General features: G+C 39.3%; 1 protein-coding gene across 3 annotated transcripts in view; it reads right to left on the bottom strand.

The window, feature by feature from the left end:
- Positions 1-181: 181 nt before the first annotated feature.
- Ergic2 (ERGIC and golgi 2) overlaps positions 182-18,711 on the bottom strand; it is a 33,447-nt gene continuing 14,917 nt past the window's right edge. The window contains exons 7-14 of one of the 3 annotated variants that reach the window (XM_028892424.2): positions 16,341-16,442; positions 15,529-15,624; positions 10,291-10,346; positions 8,869-8,967; positions 6,648-6,745; positions 4,053-4,215; positions 2,665-2,747; positions 182-2,520 (exon numbers count right to left, since the gene is read on the bottom strand). In XM_028892424.2, coding sequence (XP_028748257.1) covers positions 2,458-2,520; positions 2,665-2,747; positions 4,053-4,215; positions 6,648-6,745; positions 8,869-8,967; positions 10,291-10,346; positions 15,529-15,624; positions 16,341-16,442 — 760 coding nt within the window. In that variant the 3' untranslated portion in view covers positions 182-2,457. The remainder of the gene's footprint in view (positions 2,521-2,664; positions 2,748-4,052; positions 4,216-6,647; positions 6,746-8,868; positions 8,968-10,290; positions 10,347-15,528; positions 15,625-16,340; positions 16,443-18,711) is intronic. The other 2 variants (XM_037203970.1, XM_028892425.2) reach the window with 2 other exon arrangements.

Genomic DNA, 18,711 nt, shown 5'->3' with positions numbered 1-18,711 from the left:
AGGGTAGACAGAATTTTGAAGTAAAGGAGTTACATGTAAATTTACTTCCTGGCATTTGAATGACAACACATCTATCAAAATATTACATCTTATATGCACTTCAAAGTTAAGACTGTAAGTTGTTTCAGATGACAAATTCTGATGATAATGAAATAGACAGCTTTTTTGTGTATCTGATAAAAAAAAAAAAAAAAAAAAGCCAGAAGTGTCCAATACTCTTCTAAGTTGAGAACAAGTGGATCTGCCATTCTAATATTGAGCCAGGCTATCTCAGGAGGTAGATAGTCAAGGGTTAAACACTTGACAGTAGTTTATTCACCTAGTTATTTACTGTCTTTACAGTCTCAAGGTATACAAATACAGACAGTGTAAAAAATACATTTCAAGTAAATGAGGCCTCAAACTTAAAAATGTTAGGATTGAACACATGTATGCACACACGCATGCATGCACACACACATAGACTATCTTAAGAAAATTAAAAAGACTGGATTGAATAGACACTTGGGTATCCTGGCTCTAGGGATCCACAGGCATAGGAAAGGCTATGGCAGGTCAGAGAGGGATATCTGGCATGGAAAAAAACCCTGGTAAGGCCAAAAGCGCTCTCCACAAATCCTAATTGTAGCTGCCTTCATCACCCAAACAGATGGTCAGAATTTTCATTCTTTTACAGACAAAAATGTGACCCTATTTGAAAATCAAAGTCTTAGCTTTTAAAATGGAAATTAATGGCAAAGAAAATTTTGCTTTGAACAAATTCCTGTAGTCAATTTTAATGGAAAAGATACAGCTCAGTAAGATTTTAACGTGGCACGTAAAAAACATGGAAACAAAAATAATTTTAAATCTTTTAAAGACATAGTAATACTGAAAGTTAACTCTAAATCAGTATTTTCTTCCCTGAAATCTGACTGAATTTTCTAGCAGTAGACATAGAACAGCAACATTCCAGTTCTTACTAACAAAATTCTTCTGGAGAGATGTTCTGTTTCTAGCCCAACTATAAAATTTAAGGGAATAAACAAAACCAACCAAACAAACAAAAAGCCACAGAGAAACAAAAACCTCAGAGAAGACATTCATTGTTTGAAATTTCCTGGATTATTTTAAAGTTTAAAATATTATTACATTATTAGTCAGTTAACCCCTTAATTGTTCTTAATACTGTGTATTTTAACCAAAAATTTTTATTTTCTACAAAATGCCATTTTTCACACACTTAACTGCTGCGTGCTTTGCTGCCGTCTCTCCACCTGATTGCCTACCCTCTTTCAAGAAAGCATTTTTTTTTTTTAATCTGTAAAAACATTCACTTGAAAAAACAGTCATCTGTGACAGGCCACACCAGAGGCCTCCATTGTCAGTGTAGTCCTGGGTCTGACAGGGGTGGAAACCCAGTCTTCTCCCTCAGTCATTCAGCCTCCAGGACTAACCGATGCTTCTGCTTCTGCCCTCAAGCCTCTCAGGAGGAAAACCGGCTGGCACACAAAGCCTGCAGTTTCCAACAGCACCGACAGGGCTCCCTCAAGTTACTTCAGCTTCATCATTCTGCCCAGAGCTCCGAGGGCAGCACTTTGTTCCTGGTCCAGTTTTACGGCGGTGCCTATGCTGCTCAGAGCTGACACTATCTTGTACACAACACTGCCTCCCCCATCTGTTAGCTATCCTTTTTTCAACTCCTCACAAGCATACTTTTCTTTCCTTCAATACTCTACAAATTAGTAACCTTTATCTTTGTAAACTGTGCTTTCTTCTCCCTGCAGTGTCCCATGTACAGCTGTGAGTGGTACCTGTTACCTATCATAGCACTTATATACCTGCCCTTGGGAAACTTCACCTCAATCTCTAAGAACTGACTGTTAACAGTCAGGAAAGTCACCAACTGGAGTTCCAAGGAAAGCAGTCACCTTCACCAGAACCCAGTACTGGACAACATGGTCTTGTCAATATGGCTTAACATTAGTATGGCTGTAACACAGGGCCAGCCCCTGTCTCCTTTATTAACCACATGAGCTGATTACAGTTTTTTAAAGTCTAGACTAGTTTTCCATATGTTTTACACATTTTATTCTGACATCTTTTAAAAACAAAAGGACGCACATGTTTGCATTTATCAATGCCCTTTTCTTTAAATATGGTCTCACTTCCATCCTCTAGGCTCTGCTCTCCATGCTGTCCGTTTGCTGGGAGAGCATCAGAGATGCCGTCTTCTCCTGGCACTCTGGCTGGGCCTCCAGTCAGCTGCATAATTTCTTCTAGGACATTTGTAACAGACACAACATATACAGGACGACTTCAGTTTGTTTTTTTCCTTGGCTGGTTTTTTTTCCTTTTTTTAAATAAGCATGTTTCCTGGTTCTCATATTTTCTTTTCTTTGAATATATTGCACAACATTTTATTATTAGAAAAGGTTTTATGTTTCAGGCAAAAAGTTTTTTTCCACCCAGGAGGTGCTAATGTGTATTATTTTCTAAAAGAGGTAAGTGGTTGTCTGTGTGGCCATCTTCAAAGGGGACCTAAGGGGAGGAGAAGAGAAGACCAGAGTGTTAGTTCTACTCTATATGACGTCTCTATCACCAGGCTTTATGGGGATAATCCTTTCTATTTAGACTTAAGGACAACAACATGACTAAGAGACAAGCACGTGCAGTATCACTTACAGAATGGACGGGCTTGTAGGATCCAAGTCTGAAACGACAGCAAATTATTTCCACTATAAATTTTCCAATTCCATGTAACATGCCTGTAATGAGTACAATAAGTTCACATTTTTAATTAAACAGCTTTTGAAATTGCTATGTAAGAATAAAATACTGCGGATAACTGTAGAGAAGTAGGTCATGGAATGCAGCACAGCGGCCTGCAGCTGCCTCTGAGGCGCACACTCCCCGAGAGGGCTGGATTTAAAAACAAGTGTTTTATCAAAATCAAGTCACATACATAACTCACAACCCCGACACAACCTTTTCAAGACTTTCTCATATAACTTTGCAAATAACATAGATTTAAATGAACTAAAATAAAGCATAAATGGACCTGCATAAGAAAAGCTGTTCACTTGTTCTAGAAATAGGCATCAAAACAACACAGGGTTCTAAGAACATAATTTGCTAGCTCAGACCAACCAAGGGTTGAAGATGGATCTCTAAAAAGATTCCAGAATCTTGGGCTAAACCCAAAAGCACTACTGATTTAATCAAAATGCCACAAAATACAACTTAACTTCATACAGTATATAGGGAAAGAAATTTATTTACATCTGTGATGCTTTCTGGGCATTTGCTCATTTAATCCCATAGCACACTTACAAACCAGTTACATCTCAGAAAAGGTAGGGCCGGGCGGTGGTGGCGCACGCCTTTAATCCCAGCACTTGGGAAGCAGAGGCAGGAGGATCTCTGTGAGTCTGAGGCCAGCCTGGTCTACAGAGTAAGTTCCAGGACAGGCTCCAAAGCTACACAGAGAAGCCCTGCCTCGAAAACAAAACAAACAAAAAAACCCCAAAAATCAAAAAAAGAAAAGGTAGGTGAACCATCTAAGGACTACCAAGTCAATGGCAGAACACAGATTCATTCTAGCTGTGTCTGTGAATAACACCCAGGACACGTGTGGCTTACCACATTATCTTCCTGTATTACTGAATCCAGAGAAATAGGTGTGCTTACAGGATAGGAAATATAGCTTTAGAATTTAAAGAAGTCTCCAAATATTAAAACATGAAAATGTGTATATTTTTTGCTTTCTTTTAATAGAGGCATTACTTTATGTATTTTGTGTGTGTGTGTGTGTGTGTGTGTGTGTGTGTGTGTGTGTGTGTGTGTGTTGGGCCTTGCAAAAGTGAGGGCCTTCGAACGCTATGGCATACTCCATCAGTGAAATATCTTCCTAACATCTTAAGTTTAATAAACACTTTTAGAAATCAGATAAAGAAAGCAGGGCATGGCCACTGGTGCCTACAATCCCAGTGAGAGACACATAGCTTACTTAGTTATCTCAAAACAAAACAAAACAAAATAAAGGGAAATTAGACAAAGAAATGAATGTTAACCTGTTGTTGAAAAGATTCCTCCAATAATACCACAGAGTCTTACAAAAAACTGCCAGAAAGGCATGTGTTCCTCAGTGACTGTCACCATGAGAGAACTGAGATCATATTTCATAAATATTCCGGAGACTCCGTGGCTGCCTGCAGCATGGTTAATGATGCGTTCCTGAGAGAAAGGGGAAAGGAGGAAAGAGAAACAGAACACATGTCATGTGGGTACTAACACACATGCTTTATCAAGGTACAAATGTACACATAACACCCTACTTTCCTCAGGGTGAACAACCCTAGAATTTGAGCTCTTCAGAGACAACTACCAGTGTTCTTGGTAGGGTATGCTTTTCAAAGAATAACCTTGATCCTGGTGTGGTGTTGCACATCTGTAATCCCACAGTAGGAAGCAAAAAGCATTCAAGAACAAAGCACTGTTCTGAAAAGAAAACTGAACCCAGAACTGAACCATTCTTAACTATGTTTGGAAATGGTCATCTTAAACATACCAGTTTATTCATGCATTTACAACTAACCAAGCAATAAAAACCAAGTTTATATTGCATCATGCTCTTGTACTGTTTCTTTGCAATTACTTCTTGTCATCTTATTTCTACTAAGTTGAAATTAAACTATAAGCATTAGAAACACATACACTGTGGTCAAAATCCCCTCCCTTATTACTAACACAGAGACCTTATCAAGTTTCCAACAGTGAATTCATGCAAAAATTCTGATGTTCAGTATCATGTCGAAGGCATGGAGATCCTGTGACCACCTTCAATAAAGCAAGCTATCTTGTGGATCAGGACATCCAACAACATTGGAGAAGACTAGGAATGATTAAACTGGGCTTCCAAAACTGACAGTGGCCAGTTCCTCTCCCTCCCTGCACTGTGAAACTCAATACAATGATTAATACTTTAGTCACATACAGCAAACACCCCTTATACAACAGACTTTTTTCTTTTTGATTTCATTTCAAATATATCCTAGAGATAATTTCACATTCAAATACTATCCTTCTTTTTTATAGTTGCATATCCTGCTGGGTAGATTTATAATTTGAGCTGTTTCTAGTCTTCTACCACTGCAACACCACAATGAACAACCTCATACATGCAGCATTTTTCTTCTTTTTCCCCCCACTGTATCTTGGAAAGGGGTTTCTAACACAAGGATAGCTTAACAGAAGCAATGCACACACCAGTTAGAAAATGTAGCCATGGGCTGGAGAAATAGCTCAGAGGTTAAGAGCACTGACTGCTCTTCCAGAGGTCCTGAGTTCAATTCCCAGCAACCACATGGTGGCTCACAACCATCTGTAGTGAGATCTGGCACCCCCTTCTGGCCTGCAGACATGCAGGCAGAACACTGTATACATAAAAAATAAATAAATAAATCTTTAAAAAAAAAAAAAAAGCCAGGCGGTGGTGGCACACGCCTTTAATCCCAGCACTCGGGAGGCAGAGGCAGGCGGATCTCTGTGAGTTCGAGGCCAGCCTGGGCTACCAAGTGAGTTCCAGGAAAGGCGCAAAGCTACACAGAGAAACCCTGTCTCGAAAAACCAAAAAAAAAAAAAAAACAAAAACAAAAAAAACAAAAAAACAAAAAAAACCCAAAAAACAAAAAACCAGAAAATGTAGCCAGATTCTCTATAGCCCATAGCAATTCTACAATTCTATGCATCTGCTTGCTTTGCCCCAAAGCGTTGCCAAACCTATACAATGTTTCTTCCCAGGTGTCTGTCAATACTGCTGGTGAGAAACATCTTCCCACCCTTGTAGAAATGTTGGAAAGTACAACACTACTTACCTAGTTACTGTGCATGTGTGTACATACACATATACATGCATATAAATACATACCTGTGTTTGTTCCCTGAACCATTTGAAAAGTTAGACACTTAACACTTGCCCTCTGAAATAACATAATTAAGACAACTAAGGGGAACCTTTTTCCCACTGAGGCCTTAGTTATGACCAACTGCAGCATTATCACATGAAGAAGAATGGAAAGGAAAGCTCTCACATGCCCTGGAATTTATTTGGACATCAGCTTTTGAGTATTACCAATTTCAAATTTGATTTATAATAATGAAATAGAACCTAGAACAGACAGTATTCAAACCTGCTCTTCTCTCCATGAAACCATTGAGACCCATCGACTTGAGGCTGGAGAGCACACTTCTAATCAGACCCAGCTGCACTGAGGGACTAGCTAAGAGCAGAGTTTGTACACATTCACCAAGGAACACTTACAAAAAACAACCAAGAAACCAGAAAACCTGACGATAGAGGCAGATTAGGAGCTGCTTACATCAATAAAGAAGAATATACAAATAGAAATTCATAAAGTAACATCTGCCACCATAGTTTAATTTGTAATAGAGACAGGCCAATATTTTTTTTTAATCTTTTTAAACTTTAGAACATGCACACTAATACCCATTTCTGGTACATTTTTGCTTGAAATGTTAATTCATTTCAAAACTTCTATAAATTTTTAAATTGGGGGGGATGCCTACTAAATTTCCAATCTTATCTTGCAATTGGGGAACAATAAAAAAAAATCCCTCCCTCAATCATCTTAGCAATTAGGACTCACCCTTTCTGTCACAGAAAACTGATGGGTGTCAGCTGAAATCTTGTATGTGTGGAGCTTTGTTGGCACAACTGTAATGAAATATTGGAACATCTGGTTGTCTATAATAAAAACAAAATATGTCTTCTCATCAATCTGGTAGCAATAGAATACTATCAAATCTACTCTTCTTTTAAATATGACAAATTTGAAATTTAATATTACCATTTGCTTTAGTATGTAGTAGATAAATAGTTTTAAAAGAAAGAAAAGCTGATGAAAACAATATACTTAGGAAACAAAGTCCCACTTTGGACACAAGAAGTCGGGGGGAGGTGCCCATGCTTGATGTAATAAATAATTTTAAGAACTGGTCATCTCCTGTGGCCAGGCAAGACTATCACTATCAGTGGAGGGATTGGGACACCAACACAGCCACATAACGTTCAATCTACAGTCTGTCCTGTCTTTGGAATATGCTGGGGTAAGGGTGGCACAGAGATTGGGATTAGCCAATCAATGACTGGTTGAGCCTGAGATCCATGCCATGAGAGTGAGCCCTTCCAACATTGCCTGAAGTGCCAGGACCCAGCAGCTGGATGGCCCAGAGAACCAGGATAGAACCAAATCATACTGGAGGGGAAAAAAAAAGTCAATACAATGATGCCTAATGATATTCTACTATACTCATAGATTGGTGCCTAGCCCAACAGTCATCAGAGAGGCTTCATCCAGCAATAGGTAGAAACAGATGCAGAGACACACTGTCAAACATTAGGCCGAGCTTGGGGAATCCTCCTGAAGAGAGAAAGGAAGGATTGTAGGACCCAGAGGAGTCAGACACAAGAAAACCCACAGATCAAATAACCTGGGCTCACAGAGACTAAACTGACAACCAAGGAGCTTGCATGGGATTGATATAGATCCTCTGCATGTATGTGACAGTTGTGTAGCTTGGTCTTCTGGTGGGACTCCTAACAGTGGGAGCAAGGGCTGTCTTTGACTCTTTTGCTGGTTTTGGGGATCCTATTCCTCATACTGAGTCACCTTTCCCAGCCTTAATACAAGGCAAGGTGCTTAGTCTTGATTTGCTACGTTTTGGTGATATCCATGGGAGGCCTGACCCTTTCTGAACAGAAACAGAGGAGGATTAGATGGGGGAGGAGGCAGAGTGGAGGTGAGGACTGGAAGGAGAGGAAGGAGAGCAAACTGCAGTCAGGATGTAAAATAAATAAATAAATGTTTTTAAAAAGTGAAGATAATATACTCATATTTGGTAAAACAAGTTAAGACACATGAAGTGTGCAGGTGCTCATATGCATTAGTTCAGGCACTGACAACCATGAACGGGACGTAAGAAGGCAAAGGCAGCATCTCTTCAGAGTAGAAACATTGCTGAAACCTAGATGTTATTGCAACAGTAACCATAGTTCTCATGTCTGCTAATCTTAAATATACTACTAAACTGAAGTCGAATTTGCCAGACACTGAAAGTGACATTAGAGGAAAAGGGTAACTAAACAAACTGTTCAGTGATTGCTGTTCAATCAAAGGGTCAGTTTATGGTCACCGGGCATCACCAGGGTTAATGTAAGTTACAAAAAAATCAATGTCCAAAACCAGACTCACATGGTAACACAAGCCTGTAATCCCAGGATTGCTGTGAGTTCAAGGTCATCTTGGGCTACACTGCTACTTCCAGGCCAGCCTCATCTGAACAGTAAAACACTATCTCAAAATAACAACAAAGTCACCTGAAAACAGGCTATGCACCACTTGCTATAAAACTAAGAAAATAATCCTCAGTGCTTGAGTAAGTAGAGGCTTAGAAACAAATGTACATGACGGCTGTGACACCACACACCTGATTATACACACAACAACACTCCACTCTGGAATAACTCTAGGTTTCTTGAGTTGGTGACATTCTGCAGGGAGCTTCCTACAAAAGCAAACAGCATTCTAGAGCCTTGAACCTGTGACAAGAGAACTTCTTTCTCTGGTGACTGTGGAAAGGACAGTTACACCATTACCACCAACACATCAACCCTCTTATCCTTCTAATCTTTTCAATCTGTTGTAGGACTTACTTTTTAACATTCTAATTCCATTCACGTCTACCACATACTCAGCAGCCATGTAAAGATTAGCTTCACAAGAGTGGTAGGAGTAAAAACACATCAATATTAAGGTTTAAGAGCAATTTCCTGTATGTAAATTCTAAAAGCAATTATTAAATACTCACGATCTACAGCAATCTTTTCAGTTCCATCCAAAGGATTAATAATTCCTGGAACAAGCTCTCCAAAAGACAAATGATCTATTCTGTGAGAAAAGTTGTAAGCTAAGATAAAAAGATAAAGGTGGAGAAATGATATTACTCTTTAGATTATCATACTACAGGTGGTTTTATACTCTCACTTACTCTCAAAGTCACCTAAAACTTCAAGTTTAATAATACTTAAAACAGCATGTTAAGAAAAATACACAAAAAACAGCAAATCCTGATAAAATGCTGCCTCAAATCTTATGGTTATATATAAATTAATTTCTATTAAATGCCTTGTTTAATCCTGATGTCCAAAACATAAACTTTCTTGATTCTAAACACTGTATATAAACAAGACCATGCCAATAAAACACATAGGATGATGTTAAATAATGAAAATGATCACAGATATTTTTAATATACACCATTACTATGACCAACTGATTTTTATAGAATTTATTTTGCTCTAAAAGCAAAGTTTAAGAAGAAAGTCCTGCTTGTTACAGAGTTACAAACCTGTAATCCTAGCACTTGGAAGGTAGATGCAAGAGGATCAGCTGTTCTAGGTCACGCAAGGCTATCTGCAATCTTATATTAACCAGGCCACATGAAAACATGTTTGATTCATTCTACTCTCCAGAAACACTTAAGTTTTACGATAATCATTGTACTGAAGTAATTGTAATTGTGTGTGTGTGTCTGTATGTGTGTGTGTGAACACAACTGTATCTGGATCTACAAACTGAGGTCAACTTCAGATATTGTCTCTTTGTTACTGGATGTGTACTGAATGACACAAAGCACTCCTGCGTTCCCCGCTAACTGCAGGGATTTCTGGGCAGTGAACAAAGAGAAGTACAGTAAATGTACAGATAGAATAGATTTGAAGCAATACATTCAATGTTTTTCTCCTCTAGATGGATACCAAGTTTTGTTTCTTTTTGGATATCAATTTTTAAACAGCTTACTTTGTTTGTTTGGCTTTTGCTTTCTGTGACAGGGTCCTTCCATTCACTGACGTGACACTCACTATGTAGCACAGACTAACTTCAAATTCATGCTAATCCCCCTGCTTAAGCCTCCCAAGTGCCGGGGTAACAGGTGCCGACACACTTAGCTAACATTTTTATTTACTTACTTTTGAGACTGAATCTCACTATGTAGTCCTGGTTGGCACAGAACTCACAGAAATCCACCTGCCTCTGTCTCAGGGTTGCTGGGATTAAAGGCAGAAGGTGTGTGCCAACACAAGAGTCAAGTTTACCTTTAAAGCTCTACCTGTGTTTGCACTAAAACAAATGAAACACACACACACACACACACACACACACACACACACACAATTAACTTCTCTTGAAAACTTTTCTACACTGAAATAAAATCTCAGAAATTGCTCACAATCATGGTTGACAAGTGCTGCCAAATGTGCATGCCCTCGAGGATGTGGGATTGCCCTGCAAGGAGGAAAAACAAACACATAACTAACAAGAAAGCCAACCTTCACTGTCATTCAGCAGCTTGTATCGAAAACTGAGAGGAGTGCAGCTGGCCCATAGCTAAGCCATCTCAGCAAGGCGTTAAGCTGAGAGCTGCAAAAAGCCAAATGGAAAACATGTTAAGTATTTATGAGCCCAGATGATAGAAACCAAGGGTATTACATCATGAGAACACCATTTCATAAACAATTATCAATGAAACACAAAACCCTAATAATTGAGTTCATTCTGTAGCTCATGTGTGCTTTGCAGGGAAACTTCTTTACTCACTGAGGTTTAAAGCTGGTGTTCCTAATTTCAAAAATGATCTCAAATGTGTGTGGTCATGACCTAAAACATTTCACATTTCCTCTCTGAAAACTCAAATCCATAAGCATGCTTCAACTGAGTCTATTCATTCCCTTGAAGACATTTCTAGAATACTACTAAGAGTCTTCTCTTTATATTTTGATTTTTTCCCCCCTTGGTTTTTCGAGACAGGGTTTCTCTGTGTAGCTTTGGAGCCTGTCCTGGATCTCATTTTTTGTAGCCCAGGCTGGCCTCGAACTCACAGAGATCCGCCTGCCTCGGCCTCCCAAGTGCTGGGATTAAAGGCATGCGCCACCACCGCCCGGCTTCTCTTTATATTTTGTATATCACAGATCAGTCATTTCCAACTTAAGGCAGAATTTCCTAAACTGCCCAACAGGTTTTTAAAACTTCCTTTGTACTTGCTCTGGTGTCTGACAGCTGGAACCCCAGTCTGAGCTGAGACATGCTAGCTATGAGACTGGAGGCCTTGATTCCCACAGAGACTTATGCATCAGTCTGCTGAAGCTCCAAAGGCTGTTGGAGTCACGCAGAACCACCACACCACGTTCCTGCAGCAACTCTGCCACACCACCAGTTTATATGTAAACACTGTTTTCCCTGATAATTTTAGGTTAAATTTATTACGAAACATTCTATCAAGTGTTCACAACATTTAATATCTAAACACTGAGCAAAAACAAAAAAATGTAATAAAACTTTGCAACCATTTAAGCAGAGGCCAAACTGGAGTGCTGAGCTTTTATTTTTAACAGAAGTCACAGAAATGAACAATATTAAGTTCACAAGAGCAAATGGAATGACTGCTAGTTAACAACACATTTCAGCAGATGCCACTTGAGGCTGTGGAACTGGAGGTCTCACTTGTTAAAACCACCTTCTCTCAGCTATTTAACACAGACTATTTACAGACACTAATTACGGCATTATTTTCAACGAAGCACTGATTCGTCAAATCCACTAAACAACATGCAGCACCTATGCCACACAGGATCACAGGAGGCCCAGTCAGTCACCTCTCTTGCTTTTTTAAAATACATATGTTTGATTTTTAATCATATATGTTTATGTGTCTGTACATGGGTATATGCATGTGAGTGCAGTACCCTTGGAGACCAGAAGAGAGTATCAGATCCCCTGGAGCTGAAGCTACAGGTGGAGTGTGAGCTGCCCAATGTGAGTGCAGGAAAAGAAATGCATCTCTCTGAGGGAGCAGTAGGTGGCACTCTGTACCACCGAGCCATGTCTCCAGCCTATCTTGCTTCTTGACTGACTACTGGGTACTAGGCTCACTGTCCTCAGTTGCTGAAGCATTTTCTCACTGAAGCAGATGGTCCACGGCCAACCTGCCGATAAGGAATGTATGTCTTCAGCTGCTGCCATCAAACACACTCCACTGACCTACAAGTACAGGATCTTTCTTTCTTGGCTCACCAGTAACACATGCAGACACTTGACTGTAACTTCATTTTCACTTAGAAATTCTACTAGACATTTCACTTTAAACTTTCTAATTTCCTAACCGCTGCTTTTCTATGAAGTTGGGACTATTGTGACGAGGGCTTGGTCAGCCTAACAGTAGCAGCATACGCTGTGTTCTTTTAAGTGCAACCATACTGCCACTATAGTTATCACAATATTCTGTACCCAACTTAGATGATGATTTAAAAGTATGACAACTATGCTGGGCGGTAGTGGCGCACGCCTTTAATCACAGCACTTGGGAGGCAGAGGCAGGTGGATCTCTGTGAGTTCAAGGCCAGCCTGGTTTACAGAGCGAGATCCAGGACCGGCACCAAAACTACACAAAGAAACCCTGTCTCAAAAAATTAATTAAAAAGTATGACAACTGGGGCCTGGTTTTTACTTGGTAATATAATAACTAAGTGCAACAGTGTATGACACTGGCACCTGCCCTGTGGTGCACCAAGCAACACCACTGAGCACTGAGACCACTATACACTCAGGTCAACTGCTCCACCCTCAGTAGGACACTGTAACGTAAAAGTGGTCCTGCAGAAACAAATAAGCATGACTACCTTTCAATAAACTTCATCTCTTGGGCAGTAGGGGAGTGAGACAGAATCTCACAATGTAACTCTGGCTGGCCTGGAACTCACTATGTAGACCACACTGGCCTCAAACACAGAGATCCACCTGCCCCTGCCTCCTGAGCATTGGGATTAAAAGTGTGTGCCACCATGCTCAGCTAAAACTTTTCTTTTTGAATGCAAATCTGAACTTCTCTCATTAATGAAAAAGGTGGCAGGCTGCATCTGGAATCCATGCTGTCATCTACTTACTTGAGATAAGCCTTTGTTCTCTCTCAATTTTAGCCTGCTAAAATTTCTTTATTCTTTTGGTACTATTAAGAATAACAACTGTCCTTTCCTGCTCTTGTTTAAAAATAGAAAGTTGAAACATCACTGTGAGGATTTCCACATGCTATTCCTTATTTATGCTTTATGCAGTAATTAATTTTAGCAACTAAGACACACACATGAAATTTTCCATAATGCGCACATCTTTCCTGATTCGTAATAATGTCGTTATCAAGTTCTAGTGTGCCCCAACATGCCTTAACTAGTGTCTACCTTGTACTGCAGAACAGGCACTTTGAAAAGAGGCAATGTAATGGAAATACATTACCATTCAATACAGAGAACTTCTGTATTATGAGAGGGACTACTAGCTCCCCCTGGGCTTGGTTGAGTGCACTGAACAGACACAGTTCTGACCCACTGATGCCATCGCATTGTGTTCCTACTGTAGGCTTCAAATTTAGGGACAGGGATTTTCTAAAGAATCAGGTTACAAACTGTAACATTATAGTTGACAACAATAGTCTCTCACAACCTAAGGTCTGTGAGGAACTCGAAACTGTTTTAGATTATGTCTTCCCCTTTTATTTAGAAAACATAAATTGAAATTTTATGGATCAGCAGCATAAGCAAGCACCTCCCTTCAAAACCACAAATGTTAAAAATGAAATTCAATTACCCCAATGCTTATGACACTTACTAAAAATGCTTCCATTTTCCTACCTGTTTTCTGACATATATCTAACCCATTGGATGGGACCCAGCAGTGGAAGGAGAACAGTTCTGAACCTCAGTCAAGTTGAGGAAAGGCTTTTGGGGTTGTGGCACTTAACTGGTTTATGAGGTTAGGGATGCTACTGGCATCCATGAACCACAGACAGGAAACAAAATATCCTGCGGAGAATCATATCTCACACAGAGAACTCTCAGGTGCCTTCTGAAACAATGCACACACGAGAAACTACTGACCTGAGCCTCAACTCTGTTCCACTACACAGAGGATCCATGGTTGCTTGAATATATGCTAGGAGCTCAGGGAAGATTCACTATCCTGTGTTGTTCAGTGTTCAAATGCCATCCCATCAAAAAATATGGCACTCATCATCTGAGTAGCCTGCACATTTTATCTGGTCACAACTCTACGCCTAAATGCCAAGTATATGCATCTTCCTTATACATTCTGGTGCGCACATGTCCAACCCTTGCATACTGAAATCCAAACACCATACTCAGGCCCTTCGAACAGCATGACTGTCACTGCACTCAACAGGTAACAGGATCAATACTGAGCTTGACAAACCTAACACCAAAAAAGAAAAGGTGAGTCGACTTGAGTTTATGAGACACAAACAAAAGCTTTTCCTTTGGGGTCTGTTACATATTAAGTTATCATCTGCTGAAAGGTATGAAATTTGGGGGGGGAAACAGCCAAAAATAAAATGTAGGACATAATACAGATGTTCATACTGTGCTTCCTTCTGAACTAGGGCACTGTTTACATGTAAAGCTATAATGAGCACTCTCCATCATGTGCTGCCTCACGGTGCCAAGGTTTCAAAGTCCCCAGGACCATGCTGCAGATGGGTAAATGAGCACTAAACAACAAAGTTTGAATCTGCAGGAGAAAAGCACAACAAAGAAAAAATAAAGTTTGATCCCATCATTATAATCAATGATGTCTTTCCTGATAAAAATCTAATGTCCTCTATATAAACAAAAAAGCCCAAAGCCACCCTTTGATCAGGTTCTTTTCTGACATGCTCTCCTTTATTTTTTATATAAATTCCTAACTCCCCATACAATTCTAAAGTTTCCTCATGAAGCCTCTGCTGACTTGCAGACTATGTTACATAATTATTCTTATTAGCTATAATCTCCTTTAAAGCCTCAATACTACTATAATTAAGTAATACCTAATGTATTTACTGGTCAAAGTTTGAATATTCCAGTAGGACTTCAGCACCCAGGGAGAGTAAAGACTTCCCTATTTTTCCACTGTTTGATCCTGAGTCTCCAGACTAGTCCTCTGCACACAGCAAGTATCCAAACAATGGCTTAGACAGTGAAGAACTCATCAGCTCTCCATGGAAGGAGGAAGGAGGGGACGATCATCCATGGTGAAATCTACCAAGAGCTTTTTGTGACACTCAATTATATTTAGAGGAGTAAGTGACACTTTTCTTAAGCTGCTACCTAAATTACTTCATTCTAGGTATCAGTAACTTTTGACTTTTTCTAGAATTACTTAAGGACTACATTTTGATGAGAATTACCAAAGGGCTAAACAAAACAAAAACCTACTCTCAATAAGTGAACACACTGATGGAGCATCTAGGGTTGGGCTCTCTGACTACAGAAGTTACCATAAGAGGTTTTAATTCCTATTTACTCACAGACAACATTTTAAGTGCCCTTTGTGGTTGCCTGTGCACTACCTGATCAGGAAAAGATGCAATTTTAATCAAGCTCCAACCCCATCTAAAGAACTTCAGAAAGTGAAAAGAACATACTTGCCCACAGTTATGTGAAAATTCCCTGCTACTTTATTGACATATAGATGACCGTGGATTCTGCACGCATCTGGAGTCAGTGATGCATCATCTTCCCTGTAAAGCAAGACACATTCAGGTGTCTAATGCACATCTGATACAAAAACCATGTGCCGGTGTGAAAATGGCACACAGGGAAAAGAAGACTCCTTAAAGACAAACTTTTAGCTAATGTCCTAAATGTCAAAATTAAAGCAGTAGTTTAAATCCACTTGAGTTGCTATACCGCTACTATATTTACATAAATACACATCATTATGTATCTTCAAGTCTACCCAAAGGATTAAGTTCAATGCAGGAGAACTCTGAAAATCAAAGAAGAGTCCAACAGCAACATTCTTTTCTCATGTATTTCTGGCACTGTGGTGCAGCTGGATGGGAATGAAACTGAGGTCAGGAAAAGGCACCCAAATGCAAACTGGGATTTTCTTCCTAAGCCAATATAAGCCTTCACATATTTTAAACTTGAAAAATCATCTTCATGATTACAACAACTCTTGTTACCTACTCTGACAGAGGAGTAAAAATTCTTAACCAAAATATATGCAGTCTTATAGTTTTTTCTTAAAACTAGTAGAATTTTATAGAGAGATATACCACACATACAAAAGTAAAGTAACTTGATGAAAAGCTCAAAATCATAGGCTAGAATTTAAGGGCAAGATAACCTTAAATGTATAAAACACTTTCAAAGAAAGAACAGCAGACCAATACTAAAACTACATCCAAGTGAACTCCTGGTGAACAACTTAACTCTGAAGCACCTCTCTCACCTTGGTGGCAGTGCTGTTGATGCACTTTTGAAAGCACTTTTGAATATCACGTCTTGAAGGGAATGCTCTTCTTGCAGCCTACTCTGAATCAGCTGCAGCATCCTAAATGTAACAGAACAGTAAAATACACACCGAGCCAAGGCTTGTTCAACTACAACAAGGCTTCTGACTGAGAAAAACCATGTTTACTATAGGATTATATTCCAGAACAAAGTTTATCCGCTTTTCTCAGGAAAAGTGAGGACGGCACCGGTAGTCAGAGGCACCAAAAGGCGACTTTTGCTCCACTCAGTGTCTAAGCTTACCTTTCACATATATTACACAGTTTTGACTTCTGGCCAGCGCTGCAGTAAATGATGTAAATACGAAGAACAAACTAAGTGCAGGCCATTCCGCAAGGTATTGGATTGGAGGCTGCAGATTATTGAGATACAATCCCAAGGCTTATTATAAACTAGGTCATGGCACCTTTTCATATCACCTGGTGTCTTCTTTCCCAAAGGAAGTAAACTTTATTCTACAGGACCATTCTAAGCAAATATAATTAGTCTTCACATAAGTTTTAAAAAAGAGTCAACAGGGTTGTAGAAAGTAAAGACTGCATTTAAGAAACAATGCTTAAGGGGATGGAAAGATGGCTCAGTGGTTAAGAACATTGGCTGTTCTTCCAGAGGACCTGGATTCAATTCCCAGCACCCACATGATGGCAAACCACCATTTGTAACTCCAGTTTCAGGGCATCCAATGCCATCTTCTTGCCTCTCCAAGCACCAGACACACAGGGTACACAGACACACATGCAGCAAACACCCACACACAGGGCTGGAGAAACGGCTGCAATGGTTAAGAGCACTTGTTATTTCAGCAGAGGTCCTAGGTTTGATTCCTAGGATCCACATGTGTTCACAAATGTCCGTAACTCCAGTTCCAGGATGTACATGGTACACAGACATGGATTAAAACAGACACATATGAAATGAATAAATCTAAAAATTAAAAAAATTTAAAATATTCAAATATATACACAGTAAAATAAATAAATCTTTAAAAAAAATAGAAACAATGCTTAGATTCATCTCCTTTAATATGACCTTAAATAAGTAACATCTCAAGTCACAAATTAGCAAGCACGAAGACTACTCACAGTGGACAGAAACAATGATTAAGAGAACGTTTAGGACAGTGAAACTGCTCTGATGATACAATGGTGGATGTGTGACATTACACAACTGTCCTCTCAAAAGAGTGACCTCCCAAGTGAACTAAAGACCTTGGGTAATATTGGGGCCATGCAGTCTCATAATTATGACAAGTAAGCCATTCTGGTGCTTGATGCTGATAAAGGAAAATGAGATATGGGAACTCTGTACTTTTCCACTCACCTTTGCTGTGAACTTAAAACTACTCTAAAAAATACTGAACTTGAAAGTAGAAAAAAAAACTTAGATGTAAACATATGATCTTAAAAAACATAAATACTGCAGCTGGAGAGATGGCCTAGCGGTTAAGAGCCCTGACTGCTCTTCCAAAGGACTCGGGTTCAATCCCCAGCACCCCAGCAGCTCATAACCATCTGTAACTCCAGTTCCAGGGGACCCTCACACAGACATATGCACAGGCAAAACACCAATGCACATAAAAAAAAAAATAAGAATACATCAATTACTTAAAAAAAAAAAAAACCACAAATATTTATCTCACAATATACCATATTTCATCACAATGGTAAAAAGTATTGTATAGGCATAGAAATGAGAAAATATTTATGCACTATCCATCCAGAATACAGGGTTAACGGGCCTGTTTTGTTAACATTAAAAATCAAATTTACACAGTAAGCTTAGTTTGAAATAAACCTTAAATCTAGAAAGAAAAAGCAAACCACAAAAGGCTGTGTCCAGGGTTTGAAATTTTCTTCTAGAGATACTGCAATCCTAATTATTTAAGGCAAAACACCAACTGAGAGAGCCAATTCCAAAGGTAAAGAACATTTTTGTGTGTACCCTGTTAGGAAATGACAAGGCCTTGCAGATCTCCCTCCATACTAGAATGCCCATTTAGAAGCAGAACATAATTAAGAAAGATCTAGAAAATAGATCTCATCTTCAGATTTATACATCTAAAGACATAAACTTTGGAGCTAAGAGTTTGAGGAAACTGTGAGACTTCTGCTTGGAACATACCAACCAATAGCCAAGTGTGAACTCTGTATGAAGGTATGCAGAGAGCCCAAGCATGATGGGAAAACCCTCTCACTTAATAAAACAGTCTGTTTGCAGTCATTACTCTTCTTCAATACTCAGTAGAATCTTAGATAAAAGGAGCCATCTTGGGTCAAAAGAGAGGACTCGAGGGTTAAAAGTGCTTTCTG

The sequence above is a fragment of the Peromyscus leucopus genome, chromosome 3 (genome assembly GCF_004664715.2).
Source record: "Peromyscus leucopus breed LL Stock chromosome 3, UCI_PerLeu_2.1, whole genome shotgun sequence".
In the NCBI taxonomy this organism is placed as follows: domain Eukaryota; kingdom Metazoa; phylum Chordata; class Mammalia; order Rodentia; family Cricetidae; genus Peromyscus; species Peromyscus leucopus.
Note: the sequence above shows the minus strand (reverse complement) of the source record. Positions and strands in the feature narration are given on the sequence as shown.